Source organism: Oncorhynchus gorbuscha, linkage group LG09 (assembly GCF_021184085.1).
Source record: "Oncorhynchus gorbuscha isolate QuinsamMale2020 ecotype Even-year linkage group LG09, OgorEven_v1.0, whole genome shotgun sequence".
NCBI lineage: Eukaryota > Metazoa > Chordata > Actinopteri > Salmoniformes > Salmonidae > Oncorhynchus > Oncorhynchus gorbuscha.
The window spans coordinates 10,787,616-10,810,961 of record NC_060181.1 but is presented as its reverse complement, the minus strand read 5'-3'; the positions used below and the strand labels follow the sequence as shown (position 1 = coordinate 10,810,961).

The 23,346-nt window shown below is 52.1% G+C and overlaps 1 protein-coding gene across 1 annotated transcript in view; it reads left to right on the top strand.

Moving 5' to 3' along the window:
• The window catches only part of LOC124043157 (wiskott-Aldrich syndrome protein family member 2-like), a 38,060-nt gene extending 19,721 nt beyond the window's left edge, over nucleotides 1–18,339 (top strand). The window contains 6 exon segments of the mRNA XM_046361407.1: nucleotides 14,467–14,584; nucleotides 15,225–15,346; nucleotides 15,683–15,844; nucleotides 17,129–17,498; nucleotides 17,501–17,612; nucleotides 17,750–18,339. Coding sequence (XP_046217363.1) covers nucleotides 14,467–14,584; nucleotides 15,225–15,346; nucleotides 15,683–15,844; nucleotides 17,129–17,498; nucleotides 17,501–17,612; nucleotides 17,750–17,907 — 1,042 coding nt within the window. The 3' untranslated portion in view covers nucleotides 17,908–18,339.
• Nucleotides 18,340–23,346: the final 5,007 nt, after the last annotated feature.

Here is a 23,346-nt window from a genome sequence, read left to right as displayed (position 1 = left end):
ACACACACCTCAGCCAGTACAGGTACACACACACACACCTCAGCCAGTACAGGTACACACACACACACACCTCAGCCAGTACAGGTACACACACACACACACCTCAGCCAGTACAGGTACACACACACACACACACACCTCAGCCAGTACAGGTACACACACACACACCTCAGCCAGTACAGGTACACACACACACCTCAGCCAGTACAGGTACACACACACACACCTCAGCCAGTACAGGTACACACACACACACCTCAGCCAGTACAGGTACACACACACACACACACACACACACCTCAGCCAGTACAGGCACACACACACCTCAGCCAGTACAGGTACACACACACACACACACACCTCAGCCAGTACAGGTACACACACACACACACACACACCTCAGCCAGTACACACACACACACACCTCAGCCAGTACAGGTACACACACACACACACCTCAGCCAGTACAGGTACACACACACACCTCAGCCAGTACACACACACACACACACCTCAGCCAGTACAGGTACACACACACACACACCTCAGCCAGTACAGGTACACACACACACACCTCAGCCAGTACAGGTACACACACACACCTCAGCCAGTACACACACACACACCTCAGCCAGTACAGGTACACACACACACACCTCAGCCAGTACACACACACACACACACACAGCCAGTACACACACACACACCTCAGCCAGTACAGGTACACACACACACACCTCAGCCAGTACAGGTACACACACACACAGCTCAGTACAGGTACACACACACACACACCTCAGCCAGTACAGGTACACACACACACACCTCAGCCAGTACAGGTACACACACCTCACCAGTACAGTACAGGCACACACACACACACACACACAGCCAGTACAGGTACACACACACACACTCAGCCAGTACAGGTACACACACACACACACACACCTCAGCCAGTACACACACACCTCACACACACACACACACCTCAGCCAGTACAGGTACACACACACACCTCAGCCAGTACAGGTACACACACACACACCTCAGCCAGTACAGGTACACACACACACACACACACACACACCTCAGCCAGTACAGGTACACACACACACACACACACACACACCTCAGCCAGTACACACACACACACACACACACCTCAGCCAGCCAGTACAGGTACACAGGTACACACACACACACACCAGTACAGCCAGTACAGGTACACACACACACACACACCTCAGCCAGTACAGGTACACACACACACACACACCTCAGCCAGTACACACACACACACACACACACCTCAGCCAGTACAGGTACACACACACACACACACACCTCAGCCAGTACAGGTACACACACACACACACACACCTCAGCCAGTACACACACACACACACACACACAGCCAGTACAGGTACACACACACCACCTCAGCCAGTACAGGTACACACACACACACACCTCAGCCAGTACAGGTACACACACCTCAGCCTGTACAGGTACACACACCTCAGCCAGTACAGGTACACACACACACCTCAGCCAGTACAGGTACACACGCACACACACACACACACCTCAGCCAGTACAGGTACACACACACACACACACCTCAGCCAGTACACAGCCACACACACACACACACACACACCTCAGCCAGTACAGGTACACACACACACACACCTCAGCCAGTACAGGTACACACACACACACCTCAGCCAGTACAGGTACACACACACACACCTCAGCCAGTACAGGTACACACACACACACACCTCAGCCAGTACAGGTACACACACACACACCTCAGCCAGTACAGGTACACACACACACACCTCAGCCAGTACAGGTACACACACACACACCTCAGCCAGTACAGGTACACACACACACACACCTCAGCCAGTACACACACACACACACACACACCTCAGCCAGTACAGGTACACACACACACACCTCAGCCAGTACAGGTACACACACACACACACACCTCAGCCAGTACAGGTACACACACACACACACACACACACACCTCAGCCAGTACAGGTACACACACACACACACACCTCAGCCAGTACAGGTACACACACACACACACCTCAGCCAGTACAGGTACACACACACACACACACCTCAGCCAGTACAGGTACACACACACACACACCACCTCAGCCAGGTACACACACACACACACACTCAGCCAGTACAGGTACACACACACACACACACTCAGCCAGTACAGGTACACACACACACACACCTCAGCCAGTACACACACACACACCTCAGCCAGGTACACACACACACACACCTCAGCCAGTACAGGTACACACACACACACACCTCAGCCAGTACAGGTACACACACACACACACCTCAGCCAGTACAGGCACACACACACACCTCAGCCAGTACAGGTACACACACACACCTCAGCCAGTACAGGTACACACACACACACCTCAGCCAGTACAGGTACACACACACACACACACACACCTCAGCCAGTACAGGTACACACACACACACCTCAGCCAGTACAGGTACACACACACACACCTCAGCCAGTACAGGTACACACACACACACCTCAGCCAGTACAGGTACACACACACACACCTCAGCCAGTACACACACACACACACCTCAGCCACACACACACCTCAGCCAGTACAGGTACACACACACACACACACAGCTCAGCCAGTACACACACACACACACACCTCAGCCAGTACAGGTACACACACACACACACCACAGGTACACACACACACACACCTCAGTACACACACACACACACACCTCAGCCAGTACAGGTACACACACACACACACCTCAGCCAGTACACACACACACACACACACACCTCAGCCAGTACAGGTACACACACACACACACACCTCAGCCAGTACAGGTACACACACACACACACAGCCAGCCAGTACAGGTACACACACACACACACACACACCTCAGCCACACACACACACACACACACCTCAGCCAGTACAGGTACACACACACCTCCTCAGCCAGTACAGGTACACACACACACACACACACACACCTCAGCCAGTACAGGTACACACACACACACACACACCTCAGCCAGTACACACACACACACACACACCTCAGCCAGTACACACACACACACACACACACACACACACCACAGCCAGTACACACACACACACACACACACACACCTCAGCCAGTACAGGTACACACACACACACACACACCTCAGCCAGTACAGGTACACACACACACACACCTCAGCCAGTACAGGTACACACACACACACACACCTCAGCCAGTACAGGTACACACACACACACACACACCTCAGCCAGTACAGGTCAGCCAGTACAGGTACACACCTCAGCCACACACACACACACACACCTCAGCCAGTACAGGTACACACACACACCTCAGCCAGTACACACACACACACACACACACACCTCAGCCAGTACAGGTACACACACACACACACCTCAGCCAGTACAGGTACACACACACCTCAGCCAGTACAGGTACACACACACACACACTCAGCCAGTACAGGTACACACACACACACCTCAGCCAGTACAGGTACACACACACACCTCACCCAGTACACACACACACACACACACACCTCAGCCAGTACAGGTACACACACACACACACACCTCAGCCAGTACAGGTACACACACACACACCTCAGCCACACACACACACACCTCAGCCAGTACAGGTACACACACACACACACACACACCTCAGCCAGTACAGGTACACACACACACACCTCAGCCAGTACAGGTACACACACACACACACCTCAGCCAGTACAGGTACACACACACACACACACACACACACCTCAGCCAGTACAGGTACAGGTACACACACACACACCTCAGCCAGTACACACACACACACACACCTCAGCCAGTACAGGTACACACACACACACACACCTCAGCCAGTACAGGTACACACACACACACCTCAGCCAGTACAGGTACACACACACACACACCTCAGCCAGTACACACACACACTCAGCCAGTACAGGTACACACACACCTCAGCCACACACACCTCAGCCAGTACAGGTACACACACACACACACACACCTCAGCCAGTACAGGTACACACACACACACACACCTCAGCCAGTACAGGTACACACACCTCACACACACACACCTCAGCCAGTACAGGTACACACACACACACACCTCAGCCAGTACAGGTACACACACACACACCTCAGCCAGTACAGGTACACACACACACACCTCAGCCAGTACAGGTACACACACACACACACACACACACCTCAGCCAGTACAGGTACACACACACACACACACACACCTCAGCCAGTACAGGTACACACACACACACACACACACCTCAGCCAGTACAGGTACACACACACACCTCAGCCAGTACACACACACACACCTCAGCCAGTACAGGTACACACACACACACACCTCAGCCAGTACAGGTACACACACACACACACCTCAGCCAGTACAGGTACACACACACACACCTCAGCCAGTACAGGTACACACACACACACACACACCTCAGCCAGTACAGGTACACACACACACACACCTCAGCCAGTACAGGTACACACACACACACACCTCAGCCAGTACAGGTACACACACACACACACACCTCAGCCAGTACAGGTACACACACACACACACACACCTCAGCCAGTACAGGTACACACACACACACACACCTCAGCCAGTACAGGTACACACACACACACACCTCAGCCAGTACAGGTACACACACACACACCTCAGCCAGTACAGGTACACACACACACACACACACACCTCAGCCAGTACAGGTACACACACACACACACACCTCACACACACACCACAGCCAGTACAGGTACACACACACACACACACCTCAGCCAGTACAGGTACACACACACACACACACACCTCAGCCAGTACACACACACACACACACACACACACCTCAGCCAGTACAGGTACACACACACACACCTCAGCCAGTACAGGTACACACACACACACACACACACCTCAGCCAGTACAGGTACACACACACACACACCTCAGCCAGTACAGGTACACACACACACACACCTCAGCCAGTACAGGTACACACACACACACACCTCAGCCAGTACAGGTACACACACACACACACACCTCAGCCAGTACAGGTACACACACACACACACACACACACACCTCAGCCAGTACAGGTACACACACACACACACCTCAGCCAGTACAGGTACACACACACACACACACACACACACACACCTCAGCCAGTACACACACACACACACACACACCTCAGCCAGTACAGGTACACACACACACCTCAGCCAGTACAGGCCAGTACAGGTACACACACACAGCCAGTACACACACACCTCAGCCAGTACAGGTACACACACACACACCTCAGCCAGTACACACACACACCTCAGCCAGTACAGGTACACACACACACACCTCAGCCAGTACAGGTACACACACACACACCTCAGCCAGTACAGGTACACACACACACACACCTCAGCCAGTACAGGTACACACACACACACACCTCAGCCAGTACAGGTACACACACACACACACCTCAGCCAGTACAGGTACACACACACACACACCTCAGCCAGTACAGGTACACACACACACACACACACACCTCAGCCAGTACAGGTACACACACACACACCTCAGCCAGTACACACACACACACACACACACACACACACACCTCAGCCAGTACAGGTACACACACACACACACACTCAGCCAGTACAGTACACACACACACACACACACACACACACCTCAGCCAGTACAGGTACACACACACACACCTCAGCCAGTACAGGTACACACACACACACACACACACTCAGCCAGTACAGGTACACACACACACACACACACCTCAGCCAGTACAGGTACACACACACACACACACACCTCAGCCAGTACAGGTACACACACACACACACACCTCAGCCAGTACAGGTACACACACACACACACACCTCAGCCAGTACAGGTACACACACACACACACACACACCTCAGCCAGTACAGGTACACACACACACACACACACACCTCAGCCAGTACAGGTACACACACACACACACCTCAGCCAGTACAGGTACACACACACACACACACCTCAGCCAGTACAGGTACACACACACACACACACACACACACACTCAGCCTCAGCCAGTACAGGTACACACACACACACACACACAGCTCAGCCAGTACAGGTACACACACACACACACAGCCACACACACACACACCACACACACACACACACACACACTCAGCCACACACACACACACACACACACCTCAGCCAGTACACACACACACACACACCTCAGCCAGTACAGGTACACACACACACACACACCTCAGCCAGTACAGGTACACACACACACACACACACACACCTCAGCCAGTACAGGTACACACACACACCTCAGCCAGTACAGGTACACACACACACACCTCAGCCAGTACAGGTACACACACACACACACACACACCTCAGCCAGTACAGGTACACACACACACACACCTCAGCCAGTACAGGTACACACACACACACACCTCAGCCAGTACAGGTACACACACACACACACCTCAGCCAGTACAGGTACACACACACACACACACACACACACACACCTCAGCCAGTACAGGTACACACACACACACACACCTCAGCCAGTACAGGTACACACACACACACACACCTCAGCCAGTACAGGTACACACACACACACACACCTCAGCCAGTACAGGTACACACACACACACCTCAGCCAGTACAGGTACACACACACACACACACCTCAGCCAGTACAGGTACACACACACACACACACCTCAGCCAGTACAGGTACACACACACACACACACACCTCAGCCAGTACAGGTACACACACACACACACAGCCTCAGCCAGTACAGGTACACACACACACACACCTCAGCCAGTACACACACCTCAGCCACACACACACACACCTCAGGTACACACACACACACACACCTCAGCCAGTACAGGTACACACACACACACACACACACCTCAGCCAGTACAGGTACACACACACACACACACCTCACACACACACACACACACACCTCAGCCAGTACAGGTACACACACACACACACCTCAGCCAGTACAGGTACACACACACACACCTCAGCCAGTACAGGTACACACACACACACACACAGCCAGTACAGGTACACACACACACACACCTCAGCCAGTACAGGTACACACACACACACACACACCTCAGCCAGTACAGGTACACACACACACACACCTCAGCCAGTACAGGTACACACACACACACACCTCAGCCAGTACAGCCAGTACAGGTACACACACACACACACACACACCTCAGCCAGTACAGGTACACACACACACACACCTCAGCCAGTACACACACACACACCTCAGCCAGTACAGGTACACACACACACACACACACACCTCAGCCAGTACAGGTACACACACACACACACACCTCAGCCAGTACACACACACACACACACCTCAGCCAGTACAGGTACACACACACACACACACACACCTCAGCCAGTACAGGTACACACACACACACACACACCTCAGCCAGTACAGGTACACACACACACACACACCTCAGCCAGTACAGGTACACACACACACACACACACACCTCAGCCAGTACAGGTACACACACACACACACACACCTCAGCCAGTACAGGTACACACACACACACACACACCTCAGCCAGTACAGGTACACACACACACACACACCTCAGCCAGTACAGGTACACACACACACACACACACACCTCAGCCAGTACACACACACACACACACACACCTCAGCCAGTACCTCAGCCACACACACACACACACCTCAGCCAGTACAGGTACACACACACACACACTCAGCCAGTACAGGTACACACACACACACACCTCAGCCAGTACAGGTACACACACACACACACACCTCAGCCCAGGTACAGGTACACACACACACACACACACCTCAGCCAGTACAGGTACACACACACACACACCTCAGCCAGTACAGGTACACACACACAGTACACACACACACACACACCTCAGCCAGTACAGGTACACACACACACACACACACCTCAGCCAGTACAGGTACACACACACACACACCTCAGCCAGTACAGGTACACACACACACACACCTCAGCCAGTACAGGTACACACACACACACACACACCTCAGCCAGTACAGGTACACACACACACACACACACACCTCAGCCAGTACAGGTACACACACACACACACCTCAGCCAGTACAGGTACACACACACACCTCAGCCAGTACAGGTACACACACACACACACCTCAGCCAGTACAGGTACACACACACACACACCTCAGCCAGCCAGTACACACACACACACACACACCTCAGCCAGTACAGGTACACACACACACCTCAGCCACACACCTCAGCCAGTACAGGTACACACACACACACACACACCTCACACACACACACACACCTCAGCCAGTACAGGTACACACACACACACACACACACCTCAGCCAGTACAGGTACACACACACACACACACCTCAGCCAGTACAGGTACACACACACACACACACCTCAGCCAGTACAGGTACACACACACACACACCTCAGCCAGTACACACACACACACCTCAGCCAGTACAGGTACACACACACACACACCTCAGCCAGTACAGGTACACACACACACACACCTCAGCCAGTACAGGTACACACACACACACACCTCAGCCAGTACAGGTACACACACACACACACACACCTCAGCCAGTACAGGTACACACACACACACACACACCTCAGCCAGTACAGGTACACACACACACACACACACCTCAGCCAGTACAGGTACACACACACACACACACCTCAGCCAGTACAGGTACACACACACACACCTCAGCCAGTACAGGTACACACACACACACACACACACACACACACACACACACACACACACACACACACACACCTCAGCCAGTACAGGTACACACACACACACACACACCTCAGCCAGTACAGGTACACACACACACACACTCAGCCAGTACAGCCACACACACACACACACACACACCTCAGCCAGTACAGGTACACACACACACACACACACCTCAGCCAGTACAGGTACACACACACACACACCTCAGCCAGTACAGGTACACACACACACACACACACCTCAGCCAGTACAGGTACACACACACACACACACACACACACCTCAGCCAGTACAGGTACACACACACACACACACACACACCTCAGCCAGTACAGGTACACACACACACACACACACACACACCTCAGCCAGTACAGGTACACACACACACACACCTCAGCCAGTACAGGTACACACACACACAGCCAGTACACACACACACACACCTCAGCCAGTACAGGTACACACACACACACACCTCAGCCAGTACAGGTACACACACACACACCTCAGCCAGTACAGGTACACACACACACACACCTCAGCCAGTACAGGTACACACACACACACACACACCTCAGCCAGTACACACACACACACACACACACCTCAGCCAGTACAGGTACACACACACACACCTCAGCCACACACACACCTCAGCCAGTACAGGTACACACACACACACACACACACACACCTCAGCCAGTACACACACACACACACCTCAGCCAGTACAGGTACACACACACACACACACACACACCTCAGCCAGTACAGGTACACACACACACACCTCAGCCAGTACACACACACACACACACAGTACACACACACACACACCTCAGCCAGTACAGGTACACACACACACACACTCAGCCAGTACAGGTACACACACACACACACACACACCTCAGCCAGTACAGGTACACACACACACACACAGCCAGTACAGGTACACACACACACACCTCAGCCAGTACAGGTACACACACACACACACCTCAGCCACACACACACACACACACACACAGCCAGTACAGGTACACACACACACACACACCTCAGCCAGTACAGGTACACACACACACACACACACCTCAGCCAGTACAGGTACACACACACACACACACCTCAGCCAGTACAGGTACACACACACACACACCTCAGCCAGTACAGGTACACACACACACACACACCTCAGCCAGTACACACACACACCTCAGCCACACACACACACACACACTCAGCCAGTACAGGTACACACACACACACACACACACCTCAGCCAGTACAGGTACACACACACACACACACACCTCAGCCAGTACAGGTACACACACACACACACACACCTCAGCCAGTACAGGTACACACACACACACACACACCTCAGCCAGTACAGGTACACACACACACACACACCTCAGCCAGTACAGGTACACACACACACACACACACCTCAGCCAGTACAGGTACACACACACACACACACCTCAGCCAGTACAGGTACACACACACACACACACCTCAGCCAGTACAGGTACACACACACACACACACACACACACCTCAGCCAGTACACACACACACACACACACACCTCAGCCAGTACAGGTACACACACACACACACACCTCAGCCAGTACACACACACACCTCACACACACACACACACCTCAGCCAGTACAGGTACACACACACACACACCTCAGCCAGTACAGGTACACACACACACACCTCAGCCAGTACACACACACACACACACCTCAGCCAGTACAGGTACACACACACACACACACCTCAGCCAGTACAGGTACACACACACACACACACCTCAGCCAGTACAGGTACACACACACACACACACACACACACACCTCAGCCAGTACAGGTACACACACACACCTCAGCCAGTACAGGTACACACACACACACACCTCAGCCAGTACAGGTACACACACACACACACACCTCAGCCAGTACAGGTACACACACACACACACACCTCAGCCAGTACACACACACACCTCAGCCAGTACAGGTACACACACACACACACCTCAGCCAGTACAGGTACACACACACACACCTCAGCCAGTACAGGTACACACACACACACACACCTCAGCCAGTACAGGTACACACACACCTCAGCCAGTACAGGTACACACACACACACACCTCAGCCAGTACAGGTACACACACACACACACCTCAGCCAGTACAGGTACACACACACACACACCTCAGCCAGTACAGGTACACACACACACACACACACCTCAGCCAGTACAGGTACACACACACACACACCTCAGCCAGTACAGGTACACACACACACACACACACACACACACACACCTCAGCCAGTACACACACACACACACACCTCAGCCAGTACAGGTACACACACACACACACACACACACCTCAGCCAGTACAGGTACACACACACACACACACCTCAGCCAGTACAGGTACACACACACACACACCTCAGCCAGTACAGGTACACACACACACACACCTCAGCCAGTACAGGTACACACACACACACACACACACACACACACACCTCAGCCAGTACAGGTACACACACACACACACACCTCAGCCAGTACAGGTACACACACACACACACACACACACACCTCAGCCAGTACAGGTACACACACACACACACACACACACACACACAGCCAGTCACAGGTACACACACACACACACACACCTCAGCCAGTACAGGTACACACACACACACACACACACACACCTCAGCCAGTACAGGTACACACACACACACACAGCCACACACACACACACACACCTCAGCCAGTACAGGTACACACACACACACCTCAGCCAGTACACACACACACACTCAGCCAGTACAGGTACACACACACACACACACACTCAGCCAGTACACACACACACACACACACACACTCACAGTACACACACACACACACACACACACACCTCAGCCAGTACACACACACACACACACACACACACACACACACACACACACACACACACACACACACACACTCAGCCAGTACAGGTACACACACACACACCTCAGCCAGTACAGGTACACACACACACACACCTCAGCCAGTACAGGTACACACACACACACACCTCAGCCAGTACAGGTACACACACACACACACCTCAGCCAGTACAGGTACACACACACACACCTCAGCCAGTACAGGTACACACACACACACACCTCAGCCAGTACAGGTACACACACACACACACACCTCAGCCAGTACAGGTACACACACACACACACCTCAGCCAGTACAGGTACACACACACACACCTCAGCCAGTACAGGTACACACACACACACCTCAGCCAGTACAGGTACACACACACACACACCTCAGCCAGTACAGGTACACACACCTCAGCCAGTACAGGTACACACACCTCAGCCTGTACAGGTACACACACCTCAGCCAGTACAGGTACACACACACACACCTCAGCCAGTACAGGTACACACACACACACACACACACCTCAGCCAGTACAGGTACACACACACACACACACACACCTCAGCCAGTACAGGTACACACACACACACACACCTCAGCCAGTACAGGTACACACACACACACACACACCTCAGCCAGTACAGGTACACACACACACACACACACACACACACACACACACACACACCTCAGCCAGTACAGGTACACACACACACACACACACACCTCAGCCAGTACAGGTACACACACACACACACACACACCTCAGCCAGTACAGGTACACACACACACACACACACACACACACACACACACACACACACACACACACACACACACACACACACACACACACACCTCAGCCTGTACAGGTACACACCTCAGCCAGTACAGGTACACACACACACACACACACACACACACACACACACCTCAGCCAGTACAGGTGTACACACACACACACCTCAGCTAAGGGGAGGACGGCTCATAATAATGGGGTGAATGGAATGGTACCAAACACCTTAACTTTTTCCGTTCACATATATATATATATATATAATGTGTCTGTGTCACTACATGGCCAAATGTATGTGAGGCCTGGCTCACAGTCGGAGTCCAATTCATCCCAAAGGTCTTTGACGGGGTTGAGTTCAGCGCTCTGTGCAGGCAAGTCAAGTTATTCCACACCGATCTCGACAAACCATTTCTGGATGGACTTCACTTTGTGCACGGGGGTATTGTCATGCTGAAACAGGAAAGGGCCTTTCCCAAACTGTTGCCACAAAGTTGGAAGCACAGAATCGTCTAGAATGTCATTGTGTGCTGTAGCGTTAAGATTTCTCTTCACTGCAACTAAGGGGCCTAGCCCGAACCATGAAAAACAGCCCCAGACCATTATTCCCCCTCCACCAAACTTTACAGTTGACACTAATATATGCCATTTAGCAGACGCTTTTATCCAAAGCGACTTACAGTCATGTGTGCATACATTCTACGTATGGGTACAGGCACTATGCATTGGGGTGGGTAGTGTTCTCCTGGAATCGGCCAAACCCAGATTCGACTGCCAGATAGTGAAGTGTCATTCATCACTCTAGAGAACGCGTTTCCACTGTTCCAGAGTCCGATGGGGACGAGCTTTACACCCCTCCAGCCAAGGTTGGCATTGATCTTAGGCTGCTCGGCCATGGAAAACCATTTCACGAAGCTCCCAACTAACAGTGCTTGTGCTGACGTTGCTTCCAGAGGCACTAAGGACAAAATGTTAATGCTCTTCAGCAAACGGTGGTCCCGTTCTGTGAGCTTGTGTGGCCTACCACTTCACTGCTGAGCCGTTGTTGCTCCTAGACGTTCAGCACTTACAGTTGACAGGGGCAGCTCTAGCAGGGCAGAAATGTAAAGAACTGACTTGTTGGAAAGGTGGCATCCTATGACGTTACCACATTGAAAGTCAGTGAGCTCTTCAGCACGGGCCATTTTACTGCCATTGTTTGTCTATGGAGATTGCATGGCGGTGTGCTCAATTTTATACACCGGTCAGCAACGTGTGTGGCTGAAATAGCCAAATCCACTGATTTTGAAGGGGTGTTCACATACTTTTGTGTATGTAGTGTACTTTCTGAAGGCACTGTAGCTGGCTAGACTACCATTCTAAAATGTTTAGCTGACATGCCTAATTCAGTGACGAACTTTCACCTTGTCTATTCTACTATTCGTACTCTTTTTTGGGGGGGGGTTGGGGGCCCTAAGTGACCCTGCACACACACACACACACACACACACACACACACTGATTTGGCCTGTTGTCATGATCAGGGACGATGGGAAGGATGCCTTGAAGTTCTACACCGACCCGTCTTACTTCTTTGAGCTGTGGAAGGAGAAGATGCTGCAGGACACCAAGGACATCATGAAGGAGAGACGCAAACACAGGGTAACACACACTTTAATTCGACAGTAGTTTGTTTTTGGCCTGTTGGGAAATGTACGTCCTCTTCTTTAAACACAGTATTGAAATGTACTTATAGCTTAGTTAAACAATCTTTTCTGTTTTCTGTTTTTTGACTCTTTCCCCCTCTCTCTCTTTTTCTCCCCCCCCCATCTCTTTTTCTCCCCCCTCTCTCTCTCTGTCTCCCTTTCTCCCCCTCTCTCTCTCTTTCTTTCTCCTCTCTCTCTATCTCTCTCTCTTTCTTTCTCCTCTTTCTTTCTCCTCTCTCTCTCTTATCTCTCTCTCCCTCTCTTTCTTATCTCTCTCTTTCTCTCCCTCTCTTTCTCTCCCTCTCTTTCTTCTCTCTCTCTTATCTCTCTCTCCCTCTCTTTCTTATCTCTCTCTCCCTCTCTTTCTTATCTCTCTCTTTCTCTCCCTCTCTTTCTCTCCCTCTCTTTCTTCTCTCCCTCTCTTTCTTCTCTCTCTCTCTCCCTCTCTTTCTTCTCTTTCTCTCCCACTCTTTCTTCTCTTTCTCTCTCTCCCTCTCTCTTTCTTCTCTCTCTCTCTCTCTCTCTCTTTCTTCTCTCTCTCTCTCTCTCTCCTCTCTCTCTCTCTTTCTCACCCCCCTCTTTCTCTGTCTGAGTAGAAGGAGAAGAAGGACAATCAAAATATGCGGACTCTGAATCCCAGAAAGATCAAGACCAGAAAGGATGAGTGGGAACGACGCAAGATGGGGGAAGAGTTTGTGGTACCCAAGAACGACATGGGGTGAGAGATGGAGAGGGAATGCCAACGGGGAGAGGGAATGCCAACGGGGAGAGGGAATGCCAACGGGGAGAGGGAATGCCAACGGGGAGAGGGAATGCCAACGGGGAGAGGGAATGCCAATGGGAGGAGATTGGGGACAGGAGAGTGGGGACAGGGAGAGAGGCTATATGAAGTGGAGAAGGAGAGAGAGAGAAAATGAAGGAGGGAGGTTCTGAGTCTGTAGGGGAGAGGGTTGTCCTATAGAATGGTTTTAAACGGTTTAATTGTGGTGTCTTGTCATCTTTTTTTGTGTGTTTTTTGTTTTGTCTGTGCCCCCATGTATCTTGGTGTGTGTAGAGAATCTCTTGAGGGTCTGAATGGCAGTATTGGTTCAGGAGAAGGCTGTTATTCCCCTGATGGTTTAGACCAGAGTACAGGGTCGTACGCCTTCGATCCCGGCTCCCCCCTCCCTCCCCCCGCTCCCGATGACTTCCTGCCCCCTCCACCCCCAGACATGACGTAAGTAGAGGATGGAGGGGAACAGTGTTTGCACCTCATAATTTACCAAATACTGTAGATTTTACACATGTTATGCTAATTTAGCATTGCTAACATTAGCGTCTACTCGCCAGTCAACACCCTTCATCTCCAGTGGTCAGAATTGGTTGGATACAGAGCATTTTGGAGAACCCCGTGCCCTGTTCCTAATCCACCCCGTGCCCTGTTCCTAATCCATCCCGTGCCCTGTTCCTAATCCACCCTGTTCCTAATCCATCCCGTGCCCTGTTCCTAATCCATCCCGTGCCCTGTTCCTAATCCATCCCGTGCCCTGTTCCTAATCCAGCCCGTGCCCTGTTCCTAATCCATCCCGTGCCCTGTTCCTAATCCACCCCGTGCCCTGTTCCTAATCCACCCCGTGCCCTGTTCCTAATCCAGCCCGTGCCCTGTTCCTAATCCATCCCGTGCCCTGTTCCTAATCCACCCCGTGCCCTGTTCCTATTCCATCCTGTGCCCTGTTCCTAATCCATCCCGTGCCCTGTTCCTAATCCAGCCCGTGCCCTGTTCCTAATCCACCCTGTTCCTAATCCATCCCGTGCCCTGTTCCTAATCCACCCTGTTCCTAATCCATCCCGTGCTCTGTTCCTAATCCATCCCGTGCCCTGTTCCTAATCCATCCTGTTCCTAATCCAGCCTGTGCCCTGTTCCTAATCCACCCCGTGCCCTGTTCCTAATCCACCCCGTGCCCTGTTCCTAATCCATCCCGTGCCCTGTTCCTCATCCATCCTGTTCCTAATCCATCCTGTTCCTAATCCATCCCGTGCCCTGTTCCTAATCCATCCCGTGCCCTGTTCCTAATCCATCCCGTTCCCTGTTCCTAATCCATCCCGTGCCCTGTTCCTAATCCACCCCGTGCCCTGTTCCTAATCCATCCTGTTCCTAATCCATCCTGTTCCTAATCCAGCCCGTGCCCTGTTCCTAATCCATCCCGTGCCCTGTTCCTAATCCACCCCGTGCCCTGTTCCTAATCCATCCTGTTCCTAATCCAGTCCTGTTCCTAATCCAGCCCGTGCCCTGTTCCTAATCCAGCCCATGCCCTGTTCCTAATCCAGCCCGTGCCCTGTTCCTAATCCATCCTGTTCCTAATCCAGCCCGTGCCCTGTTCCTAATCCATCCTGTTCCTAATCCATCCCGTGCCCTGTTCCTAATCCATCCTGTTCCTAATCCATCCTGTTCCTAATCCATCCTGTTCCTAATCCAGCCCGTGCCCTGTTCCTAATCCATCCCGTGCGATCTCATTGGCAGGTATGACGGACAGTACGGAGCACCATCCCAGAAGCGCACCAGCGTTCTGAGCCCCACACACCCTCCTCCAGCCCCTCCCATGACCTCTTCTGCTTCCAGTGGCTCCCGGCCCAACCTGGCCCCTCCCCCTGCACCACCTCCCCCTCCCCCCTCTGGCTTGGGGATCCCTCCCCCTCCCCCTCTGGATTTGACTCCTCCCCCTGCTCCCCCTCCTCTCTTCTCCTCTGCCTATCCCTCCCCCTGCCCCACCTTCTCCTCTCTCCCAGACCACCATCTCTGTACCTCCTCCCCCTCTCTCCCCCAGGGTGGTGGCGCACCTCCTCCTCCTCCTCCTCCCCCGCCTCCTCCAGGCCCTCCTCCCCCCTCTTCTGGCCTCCCCCTCCCTCCTTCTCCATTGGGGCTCCCCCTCCTCTCAAGCCCACCCAGGTTCAGCCAGAAGCCCCCGTTGACGCTCACAATGACTTGCTGTCAGCTATCCGGCAAGGTACGACACACACACACACACACACACACACACACACACACACACACACACACACACACACACACACACACACACACACATAGATAGATACCAGTACACATAAACACACCCTAACCCTCCCCCGCTCTCTCTTGCAGGTTTTAACCTTCGTAAAGTGGAGGAACAGAAAGAGCAGGAGAAGAAGGATAACTATGGCAACGATGTAGCGGCCATCTTGTCTCGCCGTATTGCTGTGGAGTGCAGCGACAGCGAAGACGACTCCTCGGAGTTGGACGATGACGATTGGTCCGAGTGAGGCCTCCTTCACCACCACCAACCATCATGGTCTTCCTCAGTCCTCCTCAAGAGAGAATGCATCATGTCCTTTTGCCATTTCTTCTTTATAACCAATGATCTGAGGAGTAGAGGGCCAAAGACAAGTGTGTCCTCTTCCACACTCATGTCTAAACCAGTCACATTCCCCCCGTGTGCCAGTCACATTCCCCCCGTGTGCCAGTCACATTCCCCCCGTGTGCCAGTCACATTCCCCCCGTGTGCCAGTCACATTCCCCCCGTGTGCCAGTCACATTCCCCCCGTGTGCCAGTCACATTCCCCCGTGTGCCAGTCACATTCCCCCCGTGTGCCAGTCCCATCCCCCCCGTGTGCCAGTCCCATCCCCCGTGTGCCAGTCCCATCCCCCGTGTGCCAGTCCCATCCCCCCGTGTGCCAGTCACATTCCCCCCGTGTGCCAGTCACATTCCCCCCCAGTCACATTCCCCCGTGTTCCAGTCACATTCCCCCGTGTTCCAGTCACATTCCCCCCGTGTGCCAGTCACTTTCCCCCGTGTGCCAGTCACATTCCCCCCGTGTGCCAGTCACTTTCCCCCGTGTTCCAGTCACTTTCCCCCGTGTTCCAGTCACTTTCCCCCGTGTTCCAGTCACTTTCCCCCGTGTTCCAGTCACTTTCCCCCGTGTGCCAGTCCCATCCCCCCGTGTGCCAGTCCCATCCCCCCGTGTGCCAGTCCCATCCCCCCGTGTGCCAGTCACATTCCCCCCGTGTGCCAGTCACATTCCCCCGTGTGCCAGTCACATTCCCCCGTGTTCCAGTCACATTCCCCCGTGTTCCAGTCACATTCCCCCCGTGTGCCAGTCACTTTCCCCAGTGTGCCAGTCACATTCCCCCGTGTGCCAGTCACTTCCCCCGTGTTCAGTCACTTTCCCCCGTGTTCCAGTCACTTTCCCCCGTGTGCCAGTCACATTCCCCCGTGTGCCAGTCACATTCCCCCCCGTGTGCCAGTCACATTCCCCCGTGTGCCAGTCACATTCCCCGTGTGCCAGTCACATTCCCCCCGTGTGCCAGTCACATTCCCCCGTGTGCCAGTCCCATCCCCCGTGTGCCAGTCACATTCCCCCGTGTGCCAGTCACATTCCCCCCGTGTGCCAGTCCCATCCCCCCGTGTGCCAGTCACTTTCCCCCGTGTGCCAGTCACTTTCCCCCGTGTGCCAGTCACTTTCCCCCGTGTGCCAGTCACTTTCCCCCCGTGTGCCAGTCACTTTCCCTGTATGTTTTTTGTTGAACTTAACTGATAGCCGATGACTTCAGTATGGAGAACGGTCCAAATATCAAAAACCCAATTATTTCTGAAGGGCACATGGCCAAAGTGTGTGTGTGTGTGTGTGGTAATGAGAATCATACTCACAGATAACATAGTATACCGTATAGATATTGATCCTTTACATACAGAGGAACAGTCCCATAATGGTATAACTGATGAACTGTGTTAAGAATCATATTTTACTTTATGATAGTTATAGATGTGCTAAAGAAGACACCCTGAAAGTTGTTTTTCTTATTGCAGTTTTTTTTTTCCTGTCTTTCGCTCTATTGTTGGCATGGGAATGGTTACCTAGGTGACGGAGGGACTCATTAACAGGTGGCTCAATAAAACCATGTCCCCTGTCAGTCAAAACATGCTCTGCCCAATAAGGTGATCCCTCTCTTGCCCTAGTCCCACCCCTCCTTAAGTGCCTTTGCTTTTTCATGTTTATGTGCGAGGAGGATGAAGTTACCCTTGGACACTGATCTAGGGTCAGGTTTGTTTTGTTCCCATCCCCATAGGATTGGATGATGCGTAACTGATCTTAGATCTGTGTCTGAGACAAGTTGATCGTCTTCTGTCTTCTGTTTGTTTTAAATCCAAAGAGTAAAGCCACAATCAGACCTGAACATGTTATTATCCAACCACATGTTTCCGCTTGTCCCGTCTGTCTCGACTTTATCCGTGAGGATTATCAGAATAATAAAGATGAAGTACAGTGTTTGTCGGTGAGTTCCTGTCCAGTTTTTGTCTGTGTTTTTCTTTCTCAGTCCAGATGTTCGAGATCCACACGTGCCTGAAATGGAACCCCCAGCGGAAAGAAACAGGGAGACCAGAAACATCTGGTGTAGAGGAGTCCAGGCAGAAAGAAACAGAGGGAGACCCAGAAACATCTGAAGTAGAGGAGTCCAGGCAGAAAGAAACAGGGACCCAGAAACATCTGAAGTAGAGGAGTCCAGGCAGAAAGAAACAGGGACCCAGAAACATCTGAAGTAGAGGAGTCCAGGCAGAAAGAAACAGGAAGACCAGAAACATCTGAAGTAGAGGAGTCCAGGCAGAAAGAAACAGAGGGAGACCAGAAACATCTGGAGTAGAGGAGTCCAGGCAGAAAGAAACAGGGACCCAGAAACATCTGAAGTAGAGGAGTCCAGGCAGAAAGAAACAGGAAGACCAGAAACATCTGAAGTAGAGGAGTCCAGGCAGAAAGAAACAGAGGGAGACCAGAAACATCTGGAGTAGAGGAGTCCAGGCAGAAAGAAACAGGGACCCAGAAACATCTGGAGTAGAGGAGTCCAGGCAGAAAGAAACAGAGGGAGACCCAGAAACATCTGAAGTAGAGGAGTCCAGGCAGAAAGAAACAGAGGGAGACCCAGAAACATCTGAAGTAGAGGAGTCCAGGCAGAAAGAAACAGGGACCCAGAAACATCTGGTGTAGAGGAGTCCAGGCAGAAAGAAACAGGGAGACCCAGAAACATCTGGAGTAGAGGAGTCCAGGCAGAAAGAAACAGAGGGAGACCCAGAAACATCTGGTGTAGAGGAGTCCAGGCAGAAAGAAACAGAGACCCAGAAACATCTGGTGTAGAGGAGTCCAGGCAGAAAGAAACAGAGGGAGACCCAGAAACATCTGGAGTAGAGGAGTCCAGGCAGAAAGAAACAGAGGGAGACCCAGAAACATCTGGTGTAGAGGAGTCCAGGCAGAAAGAAACAGAGGGAGACCCAGAAACATCTGAAGTAGAGGAGTCCAGGCAGAAAGAAACAGTGACCCAGAAACATCTGAAGTAGAGGAGTCCAGGCAGAAAGAAACAGGGACCCAGAAACATCTGGAGTAGAGGAGTCCAGGCAGAAAGAAACAGAGGGAGACCCAGAAACATCTGGTGTAGAGGAGTCCAGGCAGAAAGAAACAGAGGGAGACCCAGAAACATCTGAAGTAGAGGAGTCCAGGCAGAAAGAAACAGGGAGACCCAGAAACATCTGGAGTAGAGGAGTCCAGGCAGAAAGAAACAGAGGGAGACCCAGAAACATCTGAAGTAGAGGAGTCCAGGCAGAAAGAAACAGGGACCCAGAAACATCTGAAGTAGAGGAGTCCAGGCAGAAAGAAACAGAGGGAGACCAGAAACATCTGGAGTAGAGGAGTCCAGGCAGAAAGAAACAGAGGGAGACCCAGAAACATCTGGTGTAGAGGAGTCCAGGCAGAAAGAAACAGAGGGAGACCCAGAAACATCTGGTGTAGAGGAGTCCAGGCAGAAAGAAACAGAGGGAGACCCAGAAACATCTGGTGTAGAGGAGTCCAGGCAGAAAGAAACAGAGGGAGACCCAGAAACATCTGGTGTAGAGGAGTCCAGGCAGAAAGAAACAGAGGGAGACCCAGAAACATCTGGTGTAGAGGAGTCCAGGCAGAAAGAAACAGAGACCCAGAAACATCTGGTGTAGAGGAGTCCAGGCAGAAAGAAACAGAGGGAGACCCAGAAACATCTGGAGTAGAGGAGTCCAGGCAGAAAGAAACAGAGGGAGACCCAGAAACATCTGGTGTAGAGGAGTCCAGGCAGAAAGAAACAGAGGGAGACCCAGAAACATCTGAAGTAGAGGAGTCCAGGCAGAAAGAAACAGGGACCCAGAAACATCTGAAGTAGAGGAGTCCAGGCAGAAAGAAACAGAGGGAGACCAGAAACATCTGGAGTAGAGGAGTCCAGGCAGAAAGAAACAGAGGGAGACCCAGAAACATCTGGTGTAGAGGAGTCCAGGCAGAAAGAAACAGAGGGAGACCCAGAAACATCTGAAGTAGAGGAGTCCAGGCAGAAAGAAACAGGGACCCAGAAACATCTGAAGTAGAGGAGTCCAGGCAGAAAGAAACAGAGGGAGACCAGAAACATCTGGAGTAGAGGAGTCCAGGCAGAAAGAAACAGAGGGAGACCCAGAAACATCTGGTGTAGAGGAGTCCAGGCAGAAAGAAACAGAGGGAGACCCAGAAACATCTGGTGTAGAGGAGTCCAGGCAGAAAGAAACAGAGGGAGACCCAGAAACATCTGGTGTAGAGGAGTCCAGGCAGAAAGAAACAGAGGGAGACCCAGAAACATCTGGTGTAGAGGAGTCCAGGCAGAAAGAAACAGAGGGAGACCCAGAAACATCTGGAGTAGAGGAGTCCAGGCAGAAAGAAACAGGGAGACCCAGAAACATCTGGAGTAGAGGAGTCCAGGCAGAAAGAAACAGAGACCCAGAAACATCTGGAGTAGAGGAGTCCAGGCAGAAAGAAACAGAGGGAGACCAGAAACATTTGGAGTAGAGGAGTCCAGGCAGAAAGAAACAGAGGGAGACCAGAAACATTTGGAGTAGAGGAGTCCAGGCGGAAAGAAACAGAGGGAGACCAGAAACATTTGGAGTAGAGGAGTCCAGGCGGAAATAACAGAGTGACGTGGAAACTTGGCATGAACTGAGTGCGATGTAGGACATTCTTTAAGTGCTTCAAGGACCAGTGCAGAATATTTAGATGTTCCTGTTTAATATACAGTACCAGTCAAAAGTTCTACTCATTACAGGGTTTTTCTTAATTAAAAAAAAACTATTTTCTACATTGTAGAATAAAAACATATACATAAACTATGAAATAACACATATGGAATTATGTAGTAACCCAAAATTTTTTCAACAAATTCAAATATATTTCAGATTCTTTGAAGTAGCCACCCTTTGCCTTGATGACAGCTTTGGTATTATTACCATTTGGGTGGAAACCTACCTACAGCCACTTAAAAGTTTGTTTTTGGACAATCATTTCTTCAAGTTTATATTCTAATTGTGTCTGGACCAAGTTGTCTTTATTGATCTGTTTGTCAATGTCATCAGGGTACGCTGTCATCAGGGTACGCCGTCATCAGGGTACGCCGTCATCAGGGTACGCCGTCATCAGGGTACGCCGTCATCAGGGTACGCCGTCATCAGGGTACGCCGTCAACAGGGTACGCCGTCAACAGGGTACGCCGTCATCAGGGTACGCCGTCAACAGGGTACGCCGTCATCAGGGTACGCCGTCAACAGGGTACGCCGTCATCAGGGTACGCCGTCAACAGGGTACGCCGTCATCAGGGTACGCCGTCATCAGGGTACGCCGTCATCAGGGTACGCCATCAACAGGGTACGCCATCATCAGGGTACGCCGTCA